At 45.3% G+C, this 18,507-nt stretch overlaps 1 protein-coding gene across 1 annotated transcript in view; it reads right to left on the minus strand.

The window, feature by feature from the left end:
- Tmem123 (transmembrane protein 123) overlaps positions 1-13,209 on the minus strand; it is a 29,865-nt gene extending 16,656 nt beyond the window's left edge. Inside the window, exons 1-2 of the mRNA XM_028763414.1 lie at positions 13,051-13,209; positions 8,931-8,987 (exon numbers count right to left, since the gene is read on the minus strand). Of these exons, the coding sequence (XP_028619247.1) occupies positions 8,931-8,987; positions 13,051-13,141 (148 nt within the window). The 5' untranslated portion in view covers positions 13,142-13,209. The remainder of the gene's footprint in view (positions 1-8,930; positions 8,988-13,050) is intronic.
- Positions 13,210-18,507: the final 5,298 nt, after the last annotated feature.

An 18,507-nucleotide genomic window follows, 5' to 3' on the forward strand; every position in this document is an offset into this window, starting at 1 on the left:
TTTTTTTTTTTTTTTTTGAGACAGCAAGAGAGAGGGGCATTGCTTCTGGGACAAAACCTGAGGAGGAAGGCCAGCTGGGTGTTTTCTCTGCCTCTCTGAGCTATAGGCTTTCTGTAGCTGTAACCCAGCTGTAACCCAACATCTGGCTCCCGAAGCTTCATTGGTAAAATAGAATCATTGAGATTTTGTTAAAAAGCAAAACAAAAAAAAAACCCAATACCCATAGCCCCATAAGGAATGGCACTATCAGGAGATGTGGCTTTGTTAAAGTGAATTTTTTTTTTTTTTTATAAGAGATGCTGTGGTCACGGTGTCTCTTTACAGCACTAGAACACTAAGATGGAAGCTGGTACCAGGGACTGGGATGTTGCTGGAACAGGGCAGACCACGCTTCTTGTTGCTGGAATGTGGACTTTGGATTAGAAAAGTAACTGAATGCCTTTAAGTGGGCCTTAATGGGCCATACTTATAGAAGCATGAAAGACAGTGGTGCTGGGGGTGATTTGAAATGTGGGGACCTGGCTCAAGAGGTTTCAGGAAAGAATTTTAGTATGTGAACCACAGACTGTGTTTGTTATATTTGGTGAAAAATGTGGCTGCCTTCTCCCAAAAAATCTGCCTGAGGCTGAGTTGAATACTAATGGAGTAAGTCTTAGTAGCCGTGATTTCAATCCAGTCTCACACTGACTGTGTGCCATGGTTATCAGTGGTCAGGCTTATGCAGACCTAGTGAAAAGGGAAAAGCTCAGCAAGGAAAAGTACAGAACACAGATGAGAAGTTTAAAGAAAAACCTGATGCTAAAGGGTCTAAAGGGAAGTGACCTCAGGACAAGACCCCTCCCAGCTAAGCTTCCAACCTGTGAACGGATTTAAAGAAAAGTTTAGGATTGGGTATGATGGTGCACACCTTTAGTCCCAGCGCTGGGGAGGCAGGAGATGGATTTCAGAGTTCAAGGCCAGCCTGGTCTAGAGAGCAAGTTCCAGGACAGCCAAGCTTAGGGAATGAAGACAACCATTGAAATAGAGAGCAGAAGAAGGGGTATTTGAAAGAGAGGGCCATGTTCCAGCCTCAGCAGCAGCAGAACCTGGCAGCTCTGGCCACAGAGTTCTGGCTTTAGAATCAGGATAAAAGAAAGGGGTTATAGAATCTCCTGAGATGAGTAAGGAAAATGGCTGAGGCTAGGCATTTCAGGGGTGTCCCTGCATGGTGTGGATAGCCCTGGTCTTGTATTTTGATGCTAATCCGCTTTCCTGGGAGGGGCTGCAGAGGAGGAGTGAATCAGTACATGGGTGATTTCTTGTGAATCTTCTGCCCACCTTAATTTGTAAAATAAAGGCTAGAGCCAGTGATTGGGCAGTATAAGGGGAGGTGGAGGAAACAGATTTGGAGGAGGAAGAAGAGGTGGAAGGACAATGGAGGAGAAGCAAGTGGCCTGGAAAACCCGCAAGTTATAAGGGATCTCATAGCTGGGAAACAGAGGAGTGTAGAGGTATCTGCCCAATCTAGGCGTGCAGTTTGTATTCATAACTCTTGAGTTCTGTTTTCTTTGACCGGTCTTATTTGGGTTGGAGATTTACCACAACACTGCATGGAGGCCTAGAAAGAGCACGTGTGAAGCTGTAAAGGTGAAACCTGGATTGCCTTAGAGATCTCAAGATGATGGAGGTGCCAGATCTGTGGATACCTGCTGAGAAAAGCTGCTAGTAAGGACTGGAAACAACCCAAGAGAAAGGAGTGTGTTGCAGTCCACAAAGTTAGAAGGAGTTGGAAATCTGAAGAGCACGTAGAGATCACACATGGAGATGCAGAGTTTGGAGTTTGCCCAGCTGGTTTTCAGTCTTGCACTGGTCCAGCATTTCCTCCCTGTGCTCCCTTTCCTCCCTTTTGGAATGGTAATCTATATCCTGTGCCATTGTATGCTGGATGTATCTGATCTGCTTCTTGATTTTGATTTTATAGGGGATTATAGTTAAGTCACTGCCAAGAGTCTTCAAAGAGACTTTGGACTTCTAAACAGGGCTGAGACTGATAGATAATGGAAGCTTTTGAAGTTACACTGAATGCATTTCTCTATTATAATATGGTTACAAACCTATGGGGGCCCGGGGAGTGAAATGTGGTGATCTGAATAAAAACGGACCCCATAGCCCATAGGTAGCGGCACTATTAGGAGATGTGGCCTTATTGGAGTAGGTGTGACCTTGATGGAGTAGGTGTGACCTTGGATGAAGTGTCACTGGGGGGTGGGCTTTGAGGTTTCAGAAGCTCAAGCCAGCTTACGGCCTCTTCCCACTGCCCGGCCTCTTCCCACTGCCCGTGGATCCAAATGTAGAACTCTCTGTTCCTCCAGCACTACGCCTGCCTGCATGCCACCATGCTCCCCACCATGATGATAATGAACCAAACCTCTGAACTGTAAGCCAGCTCCAATGAAATGTTTTCCTTTATAAGAATTGCTGAGGTTATGCTGCCTCTTCACAGTAATAAAACCCTAACTAAGACAACCCCTAATATCAAAGACCTTCTGTCTTGAAAGATGGATCCTTTACAGGACTGGTGAGGAGCTGGAGGCAAAGGCTACAGTCCCACAGGGAGGAGGATGAGCACAAAGGATCCAGAGAAACAAGAGCTCTCACAAGAAAGTCAACCCAAACTCCAACAGAAATGAATCTAGAATCAATCTCTTCACTGGGACTATTCCACACTAAAGAGTTAATTATGATACACATAACTGCTTTAATTATTTATTCATCTATGTACCTATCTGTTTTATTTTATTTGCAGTGCCAGGGATAGAACTCTGGGCCTCATATACACTAAGCAAGTGCTTTTCAGTGGTACTAAATAACGTACAACCTTAAGTTTCCACTGTGTTAAGGAATGATAAGAACCACTGACTATATAATGCGAAGAGGGAGGTTTACAATCCTCACATTGTGGTGTGTTTTTTTGTTGCTATCTAACATTGAAAGCCTTTCTTAAACTAGAAAAGGATGATAAAGAGAGCCTGTGGCATGTTTAAAAAAATGTTCTTCCCAGCAAGATGGAAGCTGAGTAAGATTGTTGATGACAGCCTCCCACTGGCACACCAGTGAACAGCTATTCCTGTCCCTAAGTGCTAAGGAAATCAGTGAATTCGTTTTTGAAACAGCTAATTATAATCAAGGCTTATTTCTTTCAAGCTTCATGGAAAAAATAGAAACACAAACCAATGCCAGTAGTTAAAAACCTAAAAGTAGTAAAGTATGAACCAAAGCAAACTAGTCACTTAGCCACAAAGGCTGGACAAGGAGGAGACACAACAAAACTAGACAACTGGTTGTACAGTAGCTAGACTCAGATTCTACCCAGCAATAGTAACCTTGCATGTAAATGCATTAAATCCTCCAATTAAAAGACAGTGACTAAATTTGGGCAGAACCCCAAGTGTGTATCAAAATATATGGTCTTTATAATAAACTAAGTTCAACTGTTTGGGCACATGTAAACTGGAAGTAAAAGGATGGAAGACAACATCCCACAAAAATGGAACCTAAAGAGGGGGTGGCCTCATAGATAAAATACATGTTAAAACAAAAGCAGTCCAAATAAACATGACCATTACACAATGCAGGGAGGTTCAGTCTAGCAAGTAACGGGTCTGAATGCGCGTGCTCAACATTGGCGTTCCCAGACATCAAAGGCAAACATCAATAGGTCTTGTAGAGATAAAACATCAACATTAGTTCACTTTAGCATTTCCTGGTCAGCACCAGGCAGCTCAGTAGTGCCTGGCTCTCAATGCAGAGGAGAGAAAACAAGTATCTGCATGCCCATTTACTGCAGCTATTCACAATCACCACGAAGTGCAAACGGGCTCACTGTCCACCCACTGATGGACAAAGACACTGTAGAGCAGACAAAGAAGAATGATACTGACTGTCCTGTAACACAAATGGACTGGGGGTCATTGTAATATGTGACATAAGCCAGAAACTGAGAGCAAAGCAGCACCTGTCTACACACACACACACACACACACACACACACACACACACACACGGTGAGCACCTGCAGCCCCTTCAGCCTACAGTAAGGTAGACCATGAGAGACCACAATTATGAAAAACAGACAGATTTTGTAAATAGAAAAAGGAAAACAAGCCAAACTGCTCTTGCAGAAGACTGCATTGTGGTTCAGAGCACCTACTGGGATGGCTCACAAGTACCCACAACTCCTGCATCAAGGGATCCAGTGCTCCCTTCTGGCCTCCATGGGCATCTGCACTTGAATGTAGACACATAATTAAAAACAAAATAATGTTTTAGATGCTGATACTGTGGTTGTTGAGATGGGATGGAGGGAAGTGGGTGGGTACTAAGACACATGCAGTTGCCCTGGAGCCTGACCAGAGACAAATGCTCAGGGGATGACTCCGTGGGTAAAGGGGCTGTCAATTTTTTTTTTAGATTGTTTTTATGAAAAATAAATTCAAAGAGCAATGACTAGAGAGCCATCTAAAACATGACTTGAAATAATGACGACATTAGGGTTATGGTTTTGAAAAGCCTTCACGTATATCCATAAAGTATACAAAAATCAATGTGCACACCTTCATAGGAGTCTCACAAAGGGCAAAGTTTTAATTCCTGTTTACCTTGGAACAAAGCACAAATGATTCAAATTCATATTCATTTTTCTTTTTCTCTCTCTCTTTTTACACTGGCATACAAAGACTAATGGGGATGAGCTAACTTTGCAAAGGTTAGCTTTGATGTTTCATGAAATTTCATGGCTAATCCGGGAACAGGTGCTGAGAACACGTGTATTAAGCTGACCTGAATGGCCTTAGTCTATTCTACTCCCTGTGCTATTCTCTGTAAGAGCTCATGTTTCAGTTCGGAAACTTCAGCCAAGTTTTACTTTCCTGGAGAGTGTTTCCTTTTCTCTCTTGATGGCTAATGGACAGACTATCAAATTAAACAAGGCTAACCAGTAAATTACAATTCTCATCATAGTAATGGTGTAGCCGCTGCAGTGCGCTGCCTGCTCTGTTGTACGCAGCCGTGGGTGCAGAGGCTAGCACCATGTAACATGTTCTAAAACCCGGGAAGGAAACATCCCTCACTTGCCAAGTACCAGCAATCGTACTTTCCTCACATCTCTGACAGTTAATACTGCCATGCTGGTTCTAAGCAGACACTAAATGGCCCCTCAGCCACTGCTGAGGGCAGCAGGGAAGACATGGGACACAAGACATGAAGATGGTAACACAATAGAGGCTGGAGAGAAGGCTCCAGAGTCAAGAGTGCTCTGGTGGTTTGAATAAAAATGGCCCCCAATGCTCATATATTTGAGCTTAATCATCCGAGAGTGGCACTATGTAAGAAGGACTAGGAGGTGTGGCTTTGTTGGAGGAAGCGAGTCACTGGGGGTGGGCTTGGAGAGTTCAAAAAGCTTACACCTGGCTCAGCATGATCTCTGCCTTTGGATCAGTGTGTAGCTCTCAGCTTCTCCAGCACCACACCTGCTTACTGCCGCACCCTTTGCTGTAATAATAATGGACTAAACAAGCCTCCAATTAACTACTTTTTTTTATAAGAGTTGCCTTGGACATGGTGTCGCTTCACAACAACAGAACAGTGACTAAGACAAGCGCTTACTGTTCTTTTAGAGGACTCAAGGTCCTAAAACCTCACAGAGTAACTCACAACCACCTGTACCTCTTCTGGCTTCCATGGTAACTGAATGCATGTGTCAGACATACAGACACATAGACATAAACACCAGCAGACACCGACCCACACCCATAGACACATCCACATGTAAATAAAGAAAAGACTCCAGCAAGTTATAAAGTCTGTTAGAAATTAAAAAGCGATAGATAAGCCAACTGCCAGATACTTTTCCAGGATTCAGGGAGCCTTTGACCCACGAGAACCCTTTTCAGTGGGGAAGTCTAAACTGCCCATCTTCAATTGAGTGACCACCCCTGTCACTTCTGCCTCTCACAGACAAAGAGGCATAGCAAGAGGGAGTCTCTCTCTTCTGTAGTCCAATTCTTTCTCCTTGCTCACACAGCTCTGCCTGTTGGGCCTCTCTGGTCAGTTGTGACCTCCCAGTGCTCCATCTTAATTTCTCCCTCTGAAATAATCTCCGAATGTGTGTGTGTGTGTGTGTGTGTGTGTGTGTGTGTGTGTGTGTGTGAGATGGAGGGTTAAGTGTCGGGTCAGTGACCTGAATAACAAAACATCTGAGCTCAAAACACCAGCTTGCAGCCCTTGCTCCCACCTGCTCCACCCAATCCCTCAGCAGAGTGCCTGTTTATGGCTCCACACCACTGGGAGGGGCTCAGAGCCATTTGTATTCAGTCAACAGCTTCCTAATCTTGTTCTTTGAAATGTCAACCAAATCATGGGATTGCCCACCTTGAGTCTTTCTGTAGCTTCTGTTGAATTATATATAATCAAAACAATCAACTTCAAACTGCAGGGGAGACTTCAGCAAGTCCTTGGGGGACCAAGCCTTTTCTATGCTCTCACAGATAAACAATGAGCAGAGATGTTATCCTGACAGGAAGCTGCTGGGTGCCAGCATCCCCTGTGGAGGCCTTACCCAGAATGCAGCAGGACACGGCCTGATCTGGGGAGAAGCGAGAGTCAAAGTTGCTTCTACACAGAATCTAACTGTGGCGACTCCCAGGATCACAAGAGCTCTGTGCTCTTGTGCTGACTGCACCTTGGTGACTCCTGGCACCCAGTGTTGAGCAGCCCACACACATCTGCCTTCTTCCATGCAGAGCATTTGCTTATTGTTTACTGTTTGGACAGTAATGTGTGCCAAGTCCTGCACTGGGCCCTGGAATACAATGGTAACTGAAATCAGCACGGCCCCTTCAGGCACTCCTTATAGAGTGACAGGAAGAGTCAAGTAAATGCAGACTGGTGAGTCACTGGGACACACACACACACGATCAAGGACTGTTCACTGAGGAGTGGAGCCTGAGCATTCAGTATTCAGCACTCAGTGTGATAGATGAACAGCAGGCAGGCAAAGGCAGAAGAGACAGGAGAGGACAGTACCTTAGGTATCAAGAACAGTGAGGCAGAGAAGCAGGGGGTCTGGAGGAGGAGGAGAAAGAAGAGGAAGAAGAGGAAGAAGAGAAGGAGGAGAAGGAGGAACAGAACCACTTGAGTTCTAGCTTTTCTGGTGCTGTGTGCCAGGGGCTTTATAAACCACCCCATCTACCCCGTACTGCTCAGCTGAGAGGAAACAGTCTCAGAGAAACTGCATATCACCTGTAGCCAACCAACAGCATGAAATACATATCATGGGTAGACACAAAAAGCTAGTGGAGACAGCAAGCAGCCAAACCAGTTCCTAGAGCCCTCAGGCCAGTCTCAGAGCACAAGTACACCTTATTAGTTGGTTATTTTTTCTTTCATTTTCTTTTTTTCCCTTTCCTTCCTCCCCTCTCTCCCCTTCTTGGCAAAGTAGAAAGGAAACTCAAAATACATTATCTGGTAAGAGCTAGAGGAGGGGAACCTGTGATCAGAATATATATTGTATGAAAAAAAAATTTTTAAACAACAACAACAAAAAAAGAAAAACAAAACAAAATCTAAAAAAACTCCACAGAACAGTGCCCATGTTTGTCCCCCTGGTGAGCAATCTCTGCCTCTTGAACTCTGGAAAAGAAGCCTCACAGCACGATTGCTCTCTTGTTCATGGGCCTACCGTTAACCCTGACTATGCAGCCCGCTCTGAGCTGTAAAATTGCTTTTCTCTGGATAAAGTTACTTCGCTTCTCTTGTTAAAAAAAAAATAGAAAGGAAGGGAGGAAGGAAACAGAAAGAAAGAAAGAAACAAAGAAAGGAGGGAGAAGACAATGGGCCACATACAGGAGAAGTGTAGTACAGGGTCATGAAGTTCTGTAGTCCCCATGTTTCAAATACTGTGCTCATGAATTTCAGCTAGGAAAAACAACAACAAGAAAAACCCAAACACACAAAACAAAAAACCCCAAAGAAACCCCAAACTAACCAAAAAAGAGTACTTTTAAAACTGTGTACACATTTACTGTGTATACTCGTTTTCACCATCTGTGGAGTGACTAGGTCATGTTCTACCCCGCACAGTTATTTTTTTATGGTGAGCCCTCACAATCTACTCTTTTAGCAATTTTCAAATAGAAAACATTGTTATTCGGCTGGCAAGATGGCTCAGCTGGTAAAGGCCCTTACTGCTAATCCTAACAGCCAGGACTCACAAAGTGGACAGAGAGAACTCACTCCTATGAGGTGTCCTCTGACCTCCACACAACATGTACACACACACACACACACACACACACTAAATAAAATACCTCAAGTAATGGTGTTAACTATTGACTATACATTACAAAATTTCCACATGAACCCAGAATTACCTTTATAACCATAAAGGGGGAAAAGGCACAGATAAGCCAGCAACAGCAACGGAAAAGAAAAAAAAAACCCAGTTACAAAAACTGAAAGTGTTAATGTGCACTCCACAGTACAGTACAGTACAGTACCAGCCTGCAAGCTAGTGAGTACACAGCCCCAAGAAGGGGCTCTTTTGTCCCAAACTGAGTGTGAGCCGAGGGCCTAATTGTTTCACTAAAGGTTGGAGTCTGATGGGAAAGAGCTGCACTCAGAGGCAGCCAGGACAGCGCAGAGGGACTGCTCGTTGTTAGAGGGCCACATGCAGAATATAAATCCTTTCCTGCAGTATGACAACAGCACCATGTTTTGTTTTGTTTGAGACGTGGCCTGTACTGGTTACTGTTCTCTGTCAATTTGACACAAGCTTCAGTCATCTGGGAGGAAGGAACCTCAGCTGAAGCTGAGGTTGTATCGGCTTGAATACACTTCCAGGGCCAGTACAGCTCAGGCTAGATGAAAGGAAACCTTGAATCTTTCAAATTTACCTGCCATGGTAGCATTGGAGGTCAGCAGAGGCACAGAGTGGTTTCCACTTGGAGAGCCTACAAAAATAAAGACATTCATTGTTAAAACATCCTGAAGATTTAGCTTGGTATATAGCAGGAGCCCTTTGACCTTCAGTTAAAGATTTGGGGCTCCAAGGGGTGTACATATTGAAGGCAACTGTCTGACTATCTTTGTGTGAAGGACTTGAAGAGTTGCTACACCATGGAAAGACAGTGTGGAAGAGTTCAGGCCCACGTGGCAGAGTCGCCAGGTTGATGAGCAGTCTGTTGGACATGCTTACACTCAGGCTGTCTCTAATTTTGAAGAAGAAACTGTGAGCTTGAAAAAAATGAGAGCCCATTTAGTTTAAGTGACTCTACCATGCATACATCCCATTCCCCTAGCCCCAGGTACAGTCAGTCTCTGAGCCTCGAACCTGTATGCAGATGAGGGGGAGGGGAACTTGCAGCTGTTGATGAGCATGGCCAAGGATGGTATGGGGAAGGGAAGGTAATGCTGCAGGAAGTTCTGCTTGTACCACTGTTGCTATGAAACGTCCTGGAGCTGTCAGTGAGTTTGAGGCTGCATTGTTAGATCTTTCACATGGAATACGGCAAGCTTCCGTAGCAACTTGCACGTGCCACAGTCTGGTGACAACAGCTTTGTCGAGGTGCCTGCAGAGGTGATGTCAGCTCTGTTCTGGGTGGTATGGACCACTCTGGAAAGGCCCTCCTTATTCCTGGGTGCCTTCTGGCCTTAAAACCATCAGCACCCCAGTGTCACTCAGTGGTGAGAGATTTGTAGGATTCTCATTTTTCAGTGAAAATCTCAGTATGACTTCTAATTTCTAAGCTAGTATCTTAAGATTTCGGCAGGTCAGGGGGATTAAGAGAATCCTGTGCTGCAGGTAAGCAACTTTTCAATGATTAATTTTGGAATCTGTATAAAGACTACAACCCACAAGGGAAGGGAGCTCCTTGTGTAAGTGTTCCTCCTCACAGGGACCAACCCTGTTGATATCAGGCTGAGCCCTACTCTGAGTCACTCCCTGTGTAAAGAGGCCCAAAGGTGTTATTTATGTTTCTGACAGAACTCACTCCCAACAATCCCCCTCACTCAAAACAAACCGAAGAAACCTTTAAAATTCAAAGAAAAGCCAGCAATAATAACTGTGAAATATTTAGCAACTCTTAAATCTATTTCTCATGTATCTTCCTATGGATGGGACAGTCACCTAGTGTGAGACAGAACTCAGAAAGGTCCTGAGAGATGCAGATGTATTTGACAGGTATCAAGTTGTGGCCAACAATATTAAGTGCTTATGGACAGAGGTTTCCTTTATCTTCGCCTTCTGGGAACTTTATGACAGGAGCATTGTTTTGCAGTGAGAGGAACTGAGCCCCAGCAAAAGCTACTCAACTCTTTAGTGGGTCTGGATGCAGATCGGGTCCATTGACTGCAAAGCCAGCATAGAGCTGTGTTCCTCCTCCCCTTTCTTCCCAGCGTCACATCATCAGCTGCTCCTCCCTCACCCGAGTCATTGCGATTCCTCCCTCTCCTGGTGTCAAGGTGCAACCTATTTGCAAGCAATGGGTCCCATGGCTACAACACTCAGAGCATCTCCATAGCATGGTTAACCTATGTCCGGACTGCCGCATGAGCCTCAATTACTGTCACTTCCAAGACAGCATTTCTAGGAAAAATATTTGAATGTTTGGACAGACATTTCCACATTTAGTTACAAGTTAATAAAAGTTATTTCATTCCCTTAAGGTTGTTGAAAGTGAATTAGTCACTTGCCATCAAAAAAACCAAAAAAAACAGAAAACAAAAAAACCAAAAAAAGAAAAAAAAAAGAACCTAACAGCGTCCCAGCCTGCCTCCCAAATGCTAGGACTAAAGGTATGTGCCAGCATACATGGAATCATTATTATTAATTAATTTATTTTATTATTCTGGTGTTTGAGACAGAGGTTCTCTATACAGCCCTAGCTGTCCTGGTACTCAGTATGTAGACCAAGCTCGTCTGAAACTCACAGAGACCAATGTGCGTTGTCTCTGGAGTGCTGAGATTAATGGTTTGTGCCACCATGTCAAGCAGAATAGCATTTTAAAAAGCCTGACGCTGAAGAGCATTACTTCCTCTTTTGTACAATACCCTGGACAACACTGTGGAATGAGAGCAGTTAGGCTGTGGCATCAGCTTGATGTGGTGTGGTGATGAGATGGCTGAGTTTGGATTCTGCTCTGAAGTCAAACATGTATTACTTGTTTTACTTTAAATAATTTAGCTTACTGCTCACGAATTTCTCAGCTATAAAATGGAGATGGGATGTGAGGTCTCTAAGAGTGACTTACAAACCTCAATTTAGCACAGAGGTGGTGGTAGGGAGCACCAGCAGAAAATGTACCTGGAATATTAGCTATGTTTCAGAACACTGTTAAAAATCACCACGTATTGTACTGCTAATTGTACTAATTACATGCGGCACACAAAGACTACAACAGTTATCTGGGTTTTTTTTTTTTTGGTTTGCTGTCAAAATTTTTAGAGATACTGTCTCCTTTATGTAGCCCAGGCTGGCCTTAAGAAGTGCTCAGATTAGCCAGAGGCCTGGTCCTGACACTCCCTTAACACCACCTTCTTTTCGCATAGTTTGAAGGTGTCTCTATAGAACTGAATTAATTGGTTCTATTAACTCATGAAATCAGGGCATCAGAGCATTTTAGGTTTTCCATATAGCACCAGCCTCTCTAGTGAGACACTCCTAAACAGAGCACAGAGAGGCAGTGGAGCAGCAACGACAAAAGTGTGTTCTGACAGCAAAACATAGAAAAGGGGACTCCACCCCACTCAGTAACTCGTGGGAGGAAAAACTCAGATGTATTTGTACACACAAGGCAAGCGGCTGGGTAGGATAAAGGTCTCCTCCCATAAACAGTCTAATATTTGCTCTAAGACAGAATCTGAAGATAATTATGCTGTCCATTCTTTCCTTAACTGATGTCAGAAATAGGTCTGCAATTCCAGTTTGTCACAGGTACAAGTCAAAAGAGCAAACATAAAACATAAGTAATTGAGGTGAAGAAGCCCTGTTATCCCCAAAGTAGAGTTAGGAATATCAGAAGTTCAAGGTTATCTTCAGCCACATAGGGAGTTCAAAGCCAGCTTGGCCTGCAGGGTTACAAGAGATCCTGAGTCAACAAAACAAACAGTGCAATTCTGCATAACAAACAGAAATAGGGTTGTTTAATTCACCCGGATTATTCCAGCGAAAGCAAGTGTTGGGCCCAAATCATCTGCTTTAGTAAACTGACTGGTTATCTCTCCACAGATGAGACTGAAAAGCACAAGAGACGGACTGAACTGAAAATCACAAAGCCTTTGGTCATTTAAAGTTTCTTATCCTAGTTTACTATTTCTCTAGTGACTGGACTCTAGTAGGTAACAAGGGACAATAGAATTTTCTCAAACTCAGAGTACTTTTCAAAGTGCCCAAAAGGTCAAGGTTTCAAAGAGAAACAAAATCCCCAACATAGAAGACTGTCAACATCATCTTGTTATGACCTTAATGTTGACGTCGTAGGCTTTGGACCACAGAGACCTCAAGGCTGCTGCGTACACAGCATTGGTCACGGTCCTGGCACAAGCCTCACCTGAGCAGGAGAACAAGGCTCATAGACCCAAAGTTCCCACCCAGCCGAACTGGCCCTGCAATACAACTTGAAGTGTCTGGGAGTACCTTCAGCAGGAAGCTGTGTGGGTAGACAATCAGACCTGTGTCTGCCGCAGTCAGCGGACATATTTCAATCTACAGGTCTTGCTACCAGCCACACAACTCCAGGGAAAGGATGAGGAACAACTTGAGTCTTTGGCTCGAGGGGCCATGCCAAGGAAACTCAACAAGTTCTGCGCACCACGCCGGCCTGCTGCCCACAGGCGGGGAGAGCCAGAGTCTCGCTCCGCAGGTGGCCCGTGGGCAAGTGGGACACCAGCCCCAATCTCAGTTTCCCCCTCGCCCACCGAGTCTACCGCAGACGCGTGGAACTTTCCACGCGGACGCCGGACATGGAGAGGCAGGCCGCCGCAGCGCGCTTCCTCTCCGCCCGCTGACTTACCCTGAGCGTCGGTCCTGTTCGTGGCGGTCCCTGGCAGCGCCAGCACCTGCAGCGTGCACAGCAGCAGCGCGGCTCGCGCGCACACCGCCATTGTTTCCAGGGCCCCTGAGCGCCCGCAGCAACCGCTCGGCGCCCAGAGCTGCCCTCCGTGCACGCGACCGCTCCGCGTCCCCTTCCGCCCCTACCGCTCCCCCGTAGCCGCCGCCGCCGGTCCCCCCGTGACCAAATAGGGATAGGGCCTGGCGGCCTGGGGCGGGGCCAGGGCGTGGTCCACAAAGTCAGGAGGGGCGTGTCCTGCAGGAGGCGGGGCAGGGAAGAGCTGCGGAACCCAGATTGGGGAGTGGCTCTGAGGAGAGCTGAAAGAGGGCGTGGCTTACAGAGGCGGGGCAAGGGGCGAGGCCTCGGAAGGGTGGGGCGTGGCTCTGTGAACCTTGCGGGGAGCCGATAAGAGGCGGGGCTCTCGGAGGCGGATGAGGGCGTGGCTTTTGGGCATGGCTTGAGCACTGCGGTTCTATCTCTGCCATTTGAGGGATAATCATCTATCAGGATGTCCTGAACACAGGCTTTATATAGAAATTTTCGGGTGGGAATTGGCACGCATGCGGCGCGGAGTAAGAGAAGGAGTCACAGGCTGCATGATTGCAGAGGGAGCTTCTCAGAGGAGTGTATAGGGAGGTCAGACTCAAACTTAAGTTTCAAAGTAACCATCACGATCTTAGTACTCCATTTGTGCGTCCTTATTTCTACAACTGTGGAAAAACTTGTAGAGTGGGCGGTGCGGTTTGCAGACCAGTTGGAAATTTAGCATCTATAACCTAGGTCCCTCTCTTCTAGAGTTTGCTGACCCAGCTCAAAAGCAGCCTGTTGTAGTCTAGGTTTTTGTTTGTTTGTTTGTTTGTTTGTTTATTTTTGTTGATGTTTTTTTCAAAATCCCTCGTAAGCCCTAAAGCCAATGCTCCCAAAGACTGTATTTTGATTCCACTCAATACTCTAAAATTATGTGGCGAGTAAACATCACTCAACTAATGTGGAAGACAGATCCAGGTTATTGCAGCTTTTTCATATCTGATCCAGGGCACTTCAAAAATAAGGCCAAAACTTTGTTATGAAAAATACTTTTTGACTTTCATAAAGCTTCTCTGTTATAGATGTGTGATGATCATGGATTAATTAGGCCTTATCTGCTCTACATTTACAAGACTTATATGAGATTGCAACATGAAAATACCAGCATTTACCATGGGCTTTAAAAAACAGCTGTGTGTTTAGGGTTTGATGGTTCTATTTCTGAAGAATCTAGACAAGTGCTTCCAGACATGGAATAGGAAGGAACATTCTGTATACAGAATGAATGAATGTTCTGACTCCAGATGTTGAAACCCAGTGCTCAATGTGATGATTTAAAGAGGTGGGTTATTGGAGAAGTGAACTGAGCCAGAAGAACAGAACTCTCAATAGTGAATAATGCCTCATGAAAGTAGCCTGAGGAAAAATTTCACCCCCTCTGCTGTTAAGAAACAGTAAGAAAACTCAGTCTATGAGACCAAGGGGACTTAAACAGATACCAAGTCAGTTGCTGGCATTACCTTTGACTTCTCAGGCCAAGAAGAAATGTTTCAAGAGTACTGATATAATCTAACCTTATATTTTTACACAGTCCCCTAGTTGGTGTAGCAGTGCACACCTATAATTCCAGTACTTAGGAGACAGAGGCAGGAGGATTGCTGACAATTCAAGGCCAATCTGAGCTATGTAATGAGTCCCAGGCTGAGCTGATCTGTAGTGAGAGCCTGTCTCCGCCAAACCAGCCAGCAACTGAGGCACATCCTGTAAGTCCACCACTTGGGAGGCTGAAGGAGGATGAGGATTCATGGTCATCCAGCTTTAGATATTCAGCAAGTTTGAGGCCAGCCTGAACTGTATCAGACACTAACTCAAAAAGCCAACCAGCCAATCAAACAAAAACCTCCAAGATGAATAAAATAAAACACGAGGCTTCTCCTGATTGTAACTTCTATGACTATTCTCAGTGTGCAGTGACACACACATTCCCACTGCAATGCTGTTCTCAAATACCATTCTTTTAAACAGAGGTTAACACTGACTTTGGCATCTACTGGGAGGTCAATGTTTGCTTTGCACGGTGTCCACTGATCTTCCCTTCTGTGCAGCTTTCGCTGGTCTCTCCAGACTCCCTTTATGGTTTGTCTTCAACCATCTGGGCAGTTCTTTGTGCCCTGATCCTCCTCCTCTCAGCTAACTACAGATGCTGTGAGTCTTTTGCTTATGAGATGGCTTACAAACTACTTATTGACTGTTTAGTATATGATGAACCACAACCTAATGGAGTTTGTAGTCTAGTGGCAATATAGATGCTGATGGGCCCCAATGAAGGAGGTTAAAGTGTGTTGGGTTTAGGGAGGTGGCTAAATCAGTGAAGTGTCTACTGTGCAAGCATGAGGACCCAAATCCAAATCCCCAACATTCATGTAAAAATGTGTCAGATGCCTATAATCTTAGTGTTAGAGCAGAGACAGGTGGTTCCCACGGCTTGCTGACTAGCCAGTTGGAATGTTTCTGGTTTAGTGGGACACTGTCTCAAAATAACGAGATAGCAGAGATAGAGGAAGCTATCCAGCATCTGCCTCTGGCCTACACACATGTGCACACAGACTTCCACATGCATACAAACACACATATGGTATATAAACAGTGTCTTGATTTCTATTCTAAGGAAAGTAGAAAGGAAACTGGTGGTTTGAGTACTTATGGCCCCCATAAACTCACCTGTTTGAATGCTTGGTCATAGGGAGTGGCACTATTAAGAGATGGGCAGGGTTGGAGGAAGTGTGTCACTATGGAGGCAGGCTTTGATGTCACGTATGCTCAAACTATGCCCAGTGTGGCTCACAGTCTCCTTTTGCTGCCTGTGGATCACAATGTAGAATTCTTGGTTCCAGCATGTCTGCCTGCACACTACCATTCTTCCTTGCCTTGATGATAATGGACTGAACTTCTGAAACTGTAAGCCAGTCCCAATTAAATGTCTTCTTTTATAAGAGTTGCTGTGGTCATGGTGTGTCTTTACAGCAATGAAACCCTAACTAAGACAATAACCTAGTAAATGGATCTCCATTACCTACATTATAATTTACTTTTATAATCATTAAAGTCTAGTATTTTAATCATTAATTGTGGAACTGTGAAAGGTAGCCTGGTTCCCAGTTGAGCTAAGGCTTCAAACCCAGGTGACCTTGAAGGGACAATAGACATTTCACCTGTTTCCAGGTTCCAGGTCCCTGTCACTAGCCACAGCCCCCCATAGATTTGTGGCCATCAGTCACATATGGGCAATGCCCCAGGCCCCTCCACTTGTAGAGGATGTGACCTGTGGTCACATAGGCTCAAGACAGATCTTCATTTTAATGAGGTACCTAGAGGCCTGGATGGCTTAGCCAATAAGCTCTCCTTCCTAGACATTTCTCCCTGCAAACCTCAAGCCCACCCTGAGAAGTAGGTATGGTTTTACACATTTACTTTCCACCGTGACAATAAATGTCTTAAAGCCATGGATTGCCTCTTTTTGTTGGGATATGCCCTGGGGAGCCATGGAGAAGGCCTTCACTTACAGACCTGTGTAATCTTTCGTAGAAGAACTCTCTGCTCCAGTCCCATCAAGCCAAGAACTCTCCCGTGGGACTAGCTGGAGCTCCCATCCCTCCCCAACAGCACCCCGCCCCTGTCCCCTGCTCTGGCCTCAGCTCTTCTGTAGCTTCCAGCAGTGCCTGGGTGTCCAAGAGCCTGAGAACCAGATGGCCCTGGCTTCTTTGTAGGCCTGCCAATGGCCCAGCACCCTCTCAGCAACTGCGTGGGGTAAGCATAGTCAACTTTCCACGTCCTGCCTCCCCGAGTAGACGTGAGAGCCCATAACCCTACAATTAATAAATGCAGAAACAGGACACTTTTATGGGAGATCCTAAAAAACGATTCCATATACTTACACGAAGCTGTACTTTGGCTCACAGTTTGAGAGGTACAGTCTGTCATGGGGTGGAGAATGACAGGATGCTGTAGGAACATGAGGCAGCTGGTCACAACACATCCTCAGGAATGAGGCGGAAAGAGGAAGGTCGCACCCATATTCTCTCCCCATTTAATGTTGATTCAATGCAAGATCTCAGCCCACAGAACAGTGCCAGTCACTTTCAAGATGATCTTCCCTCTGCACTTAAATCTCTCAGGCCACTTCCTGAGTAGAGGCCTAGAGGTGGTCTACCTCCTAAGCGCTTGTAAGTCCAGTTGACAATGTAGACAGACCATCGTACATGCTTAAAAATCCGCCATAGTAAGTTTTCAGTTAAAAAGAAACAGGTGCTGGGTTTGTGGCTACATGCCTGTAATGTCAGTACTCAGCAGGTGTAGACATCGAAGGCTATCTTTGGCTACATAGCTTGAGGCTAGCCAGCCTATGTGAGAGGCAGACAAACAATGGAGCAGATGCTAGAGGTAGGCCCATCTACTCTGCGTGCTGTGGATAATCACTCATAGCTATGGGCCAATAAAACTTTTTGGTAAATTAATATTTACACAAGGAAAGACTCAGCATCTGCCTGGCTTTGAGAATGGTAGCTATAGATTAGGTAAAGCTGTGCAAAGGTGTAACGAAAGACTGTAACTTGGCCTCGGTCCATTTCTGCATCTCTGCCAAGTGCCTGTCGCTCCATCTTAGCAGACGGACAGCTGCGACGTCACGTCATAACTTACAATGAAAGGGCACTTCCTTTGCTCTGCATTCTAGAATCCTCATTTTTCCTGCACCTCCCCCTCTCATCTCTTAGTTCTGTCTTCCTCAGAGTACATTCGTAATCAGTGTGCAGATAGTCAACGAATCAAAAAGAATTGCATGTCTTTTGTGTTCGACATCATATTAGAGTCTAGAGAGACATGAGTAAAAGGGAAAATAAATGAGTTAAAAACCAAGACAAAGCAAAAGATAAATGCTTACACAGTTGGACTTTTCACTTCTAACAAGTGGGTGAGCAAAGAATTCTGGGAGCCACACACCTTGGAGCTGACTGCAATTCCAGCTAGCTGCAAGTTTGATGCCGCTTTGACCTACACAGCAAGTCCCAGGTCAGTCAGGGACACTTAGCTAGACTATTTCAAAACACAAAAATAAGTAAGTAAAAAAATAAAGATCCTAGTGGATTGAAGTTCTAAAGACATGGCTTCTCAAGAAGGGAAGGGCTCCAGAGCACTGCTCGGCGGTGTTGACAACGGAGCACTGCTCGGCGGTGTTGACAATGGAGCTCGGCGGTGTTGATAACGGAGCACTGTTCGGCGGTGTTGATAATGGAGCACTGGTCAGTTGTGGGGACTGTGGAGCACTGGTCAGTGGTGGGGACTGTGCAGCACTGGTCAGTGGTGGGGACTGTGGAGCACTGGTCAGTGGTGGGG

Source organism: Grammomys surdaster, unplaced genomic scaffold (assembly GCF_004785775.1).
Source record: "Grammomys surdaster isolate TR1022 unplaced genomic scaffold, NIH_TR_1.0 138, whole genome shotgun sequence".
Lineage (NCBI taxonomy): Eukaryota > Metazoa > Chordata > Mammalia > Rodentia > Muridae > Grammomys > Grammomys surdaster.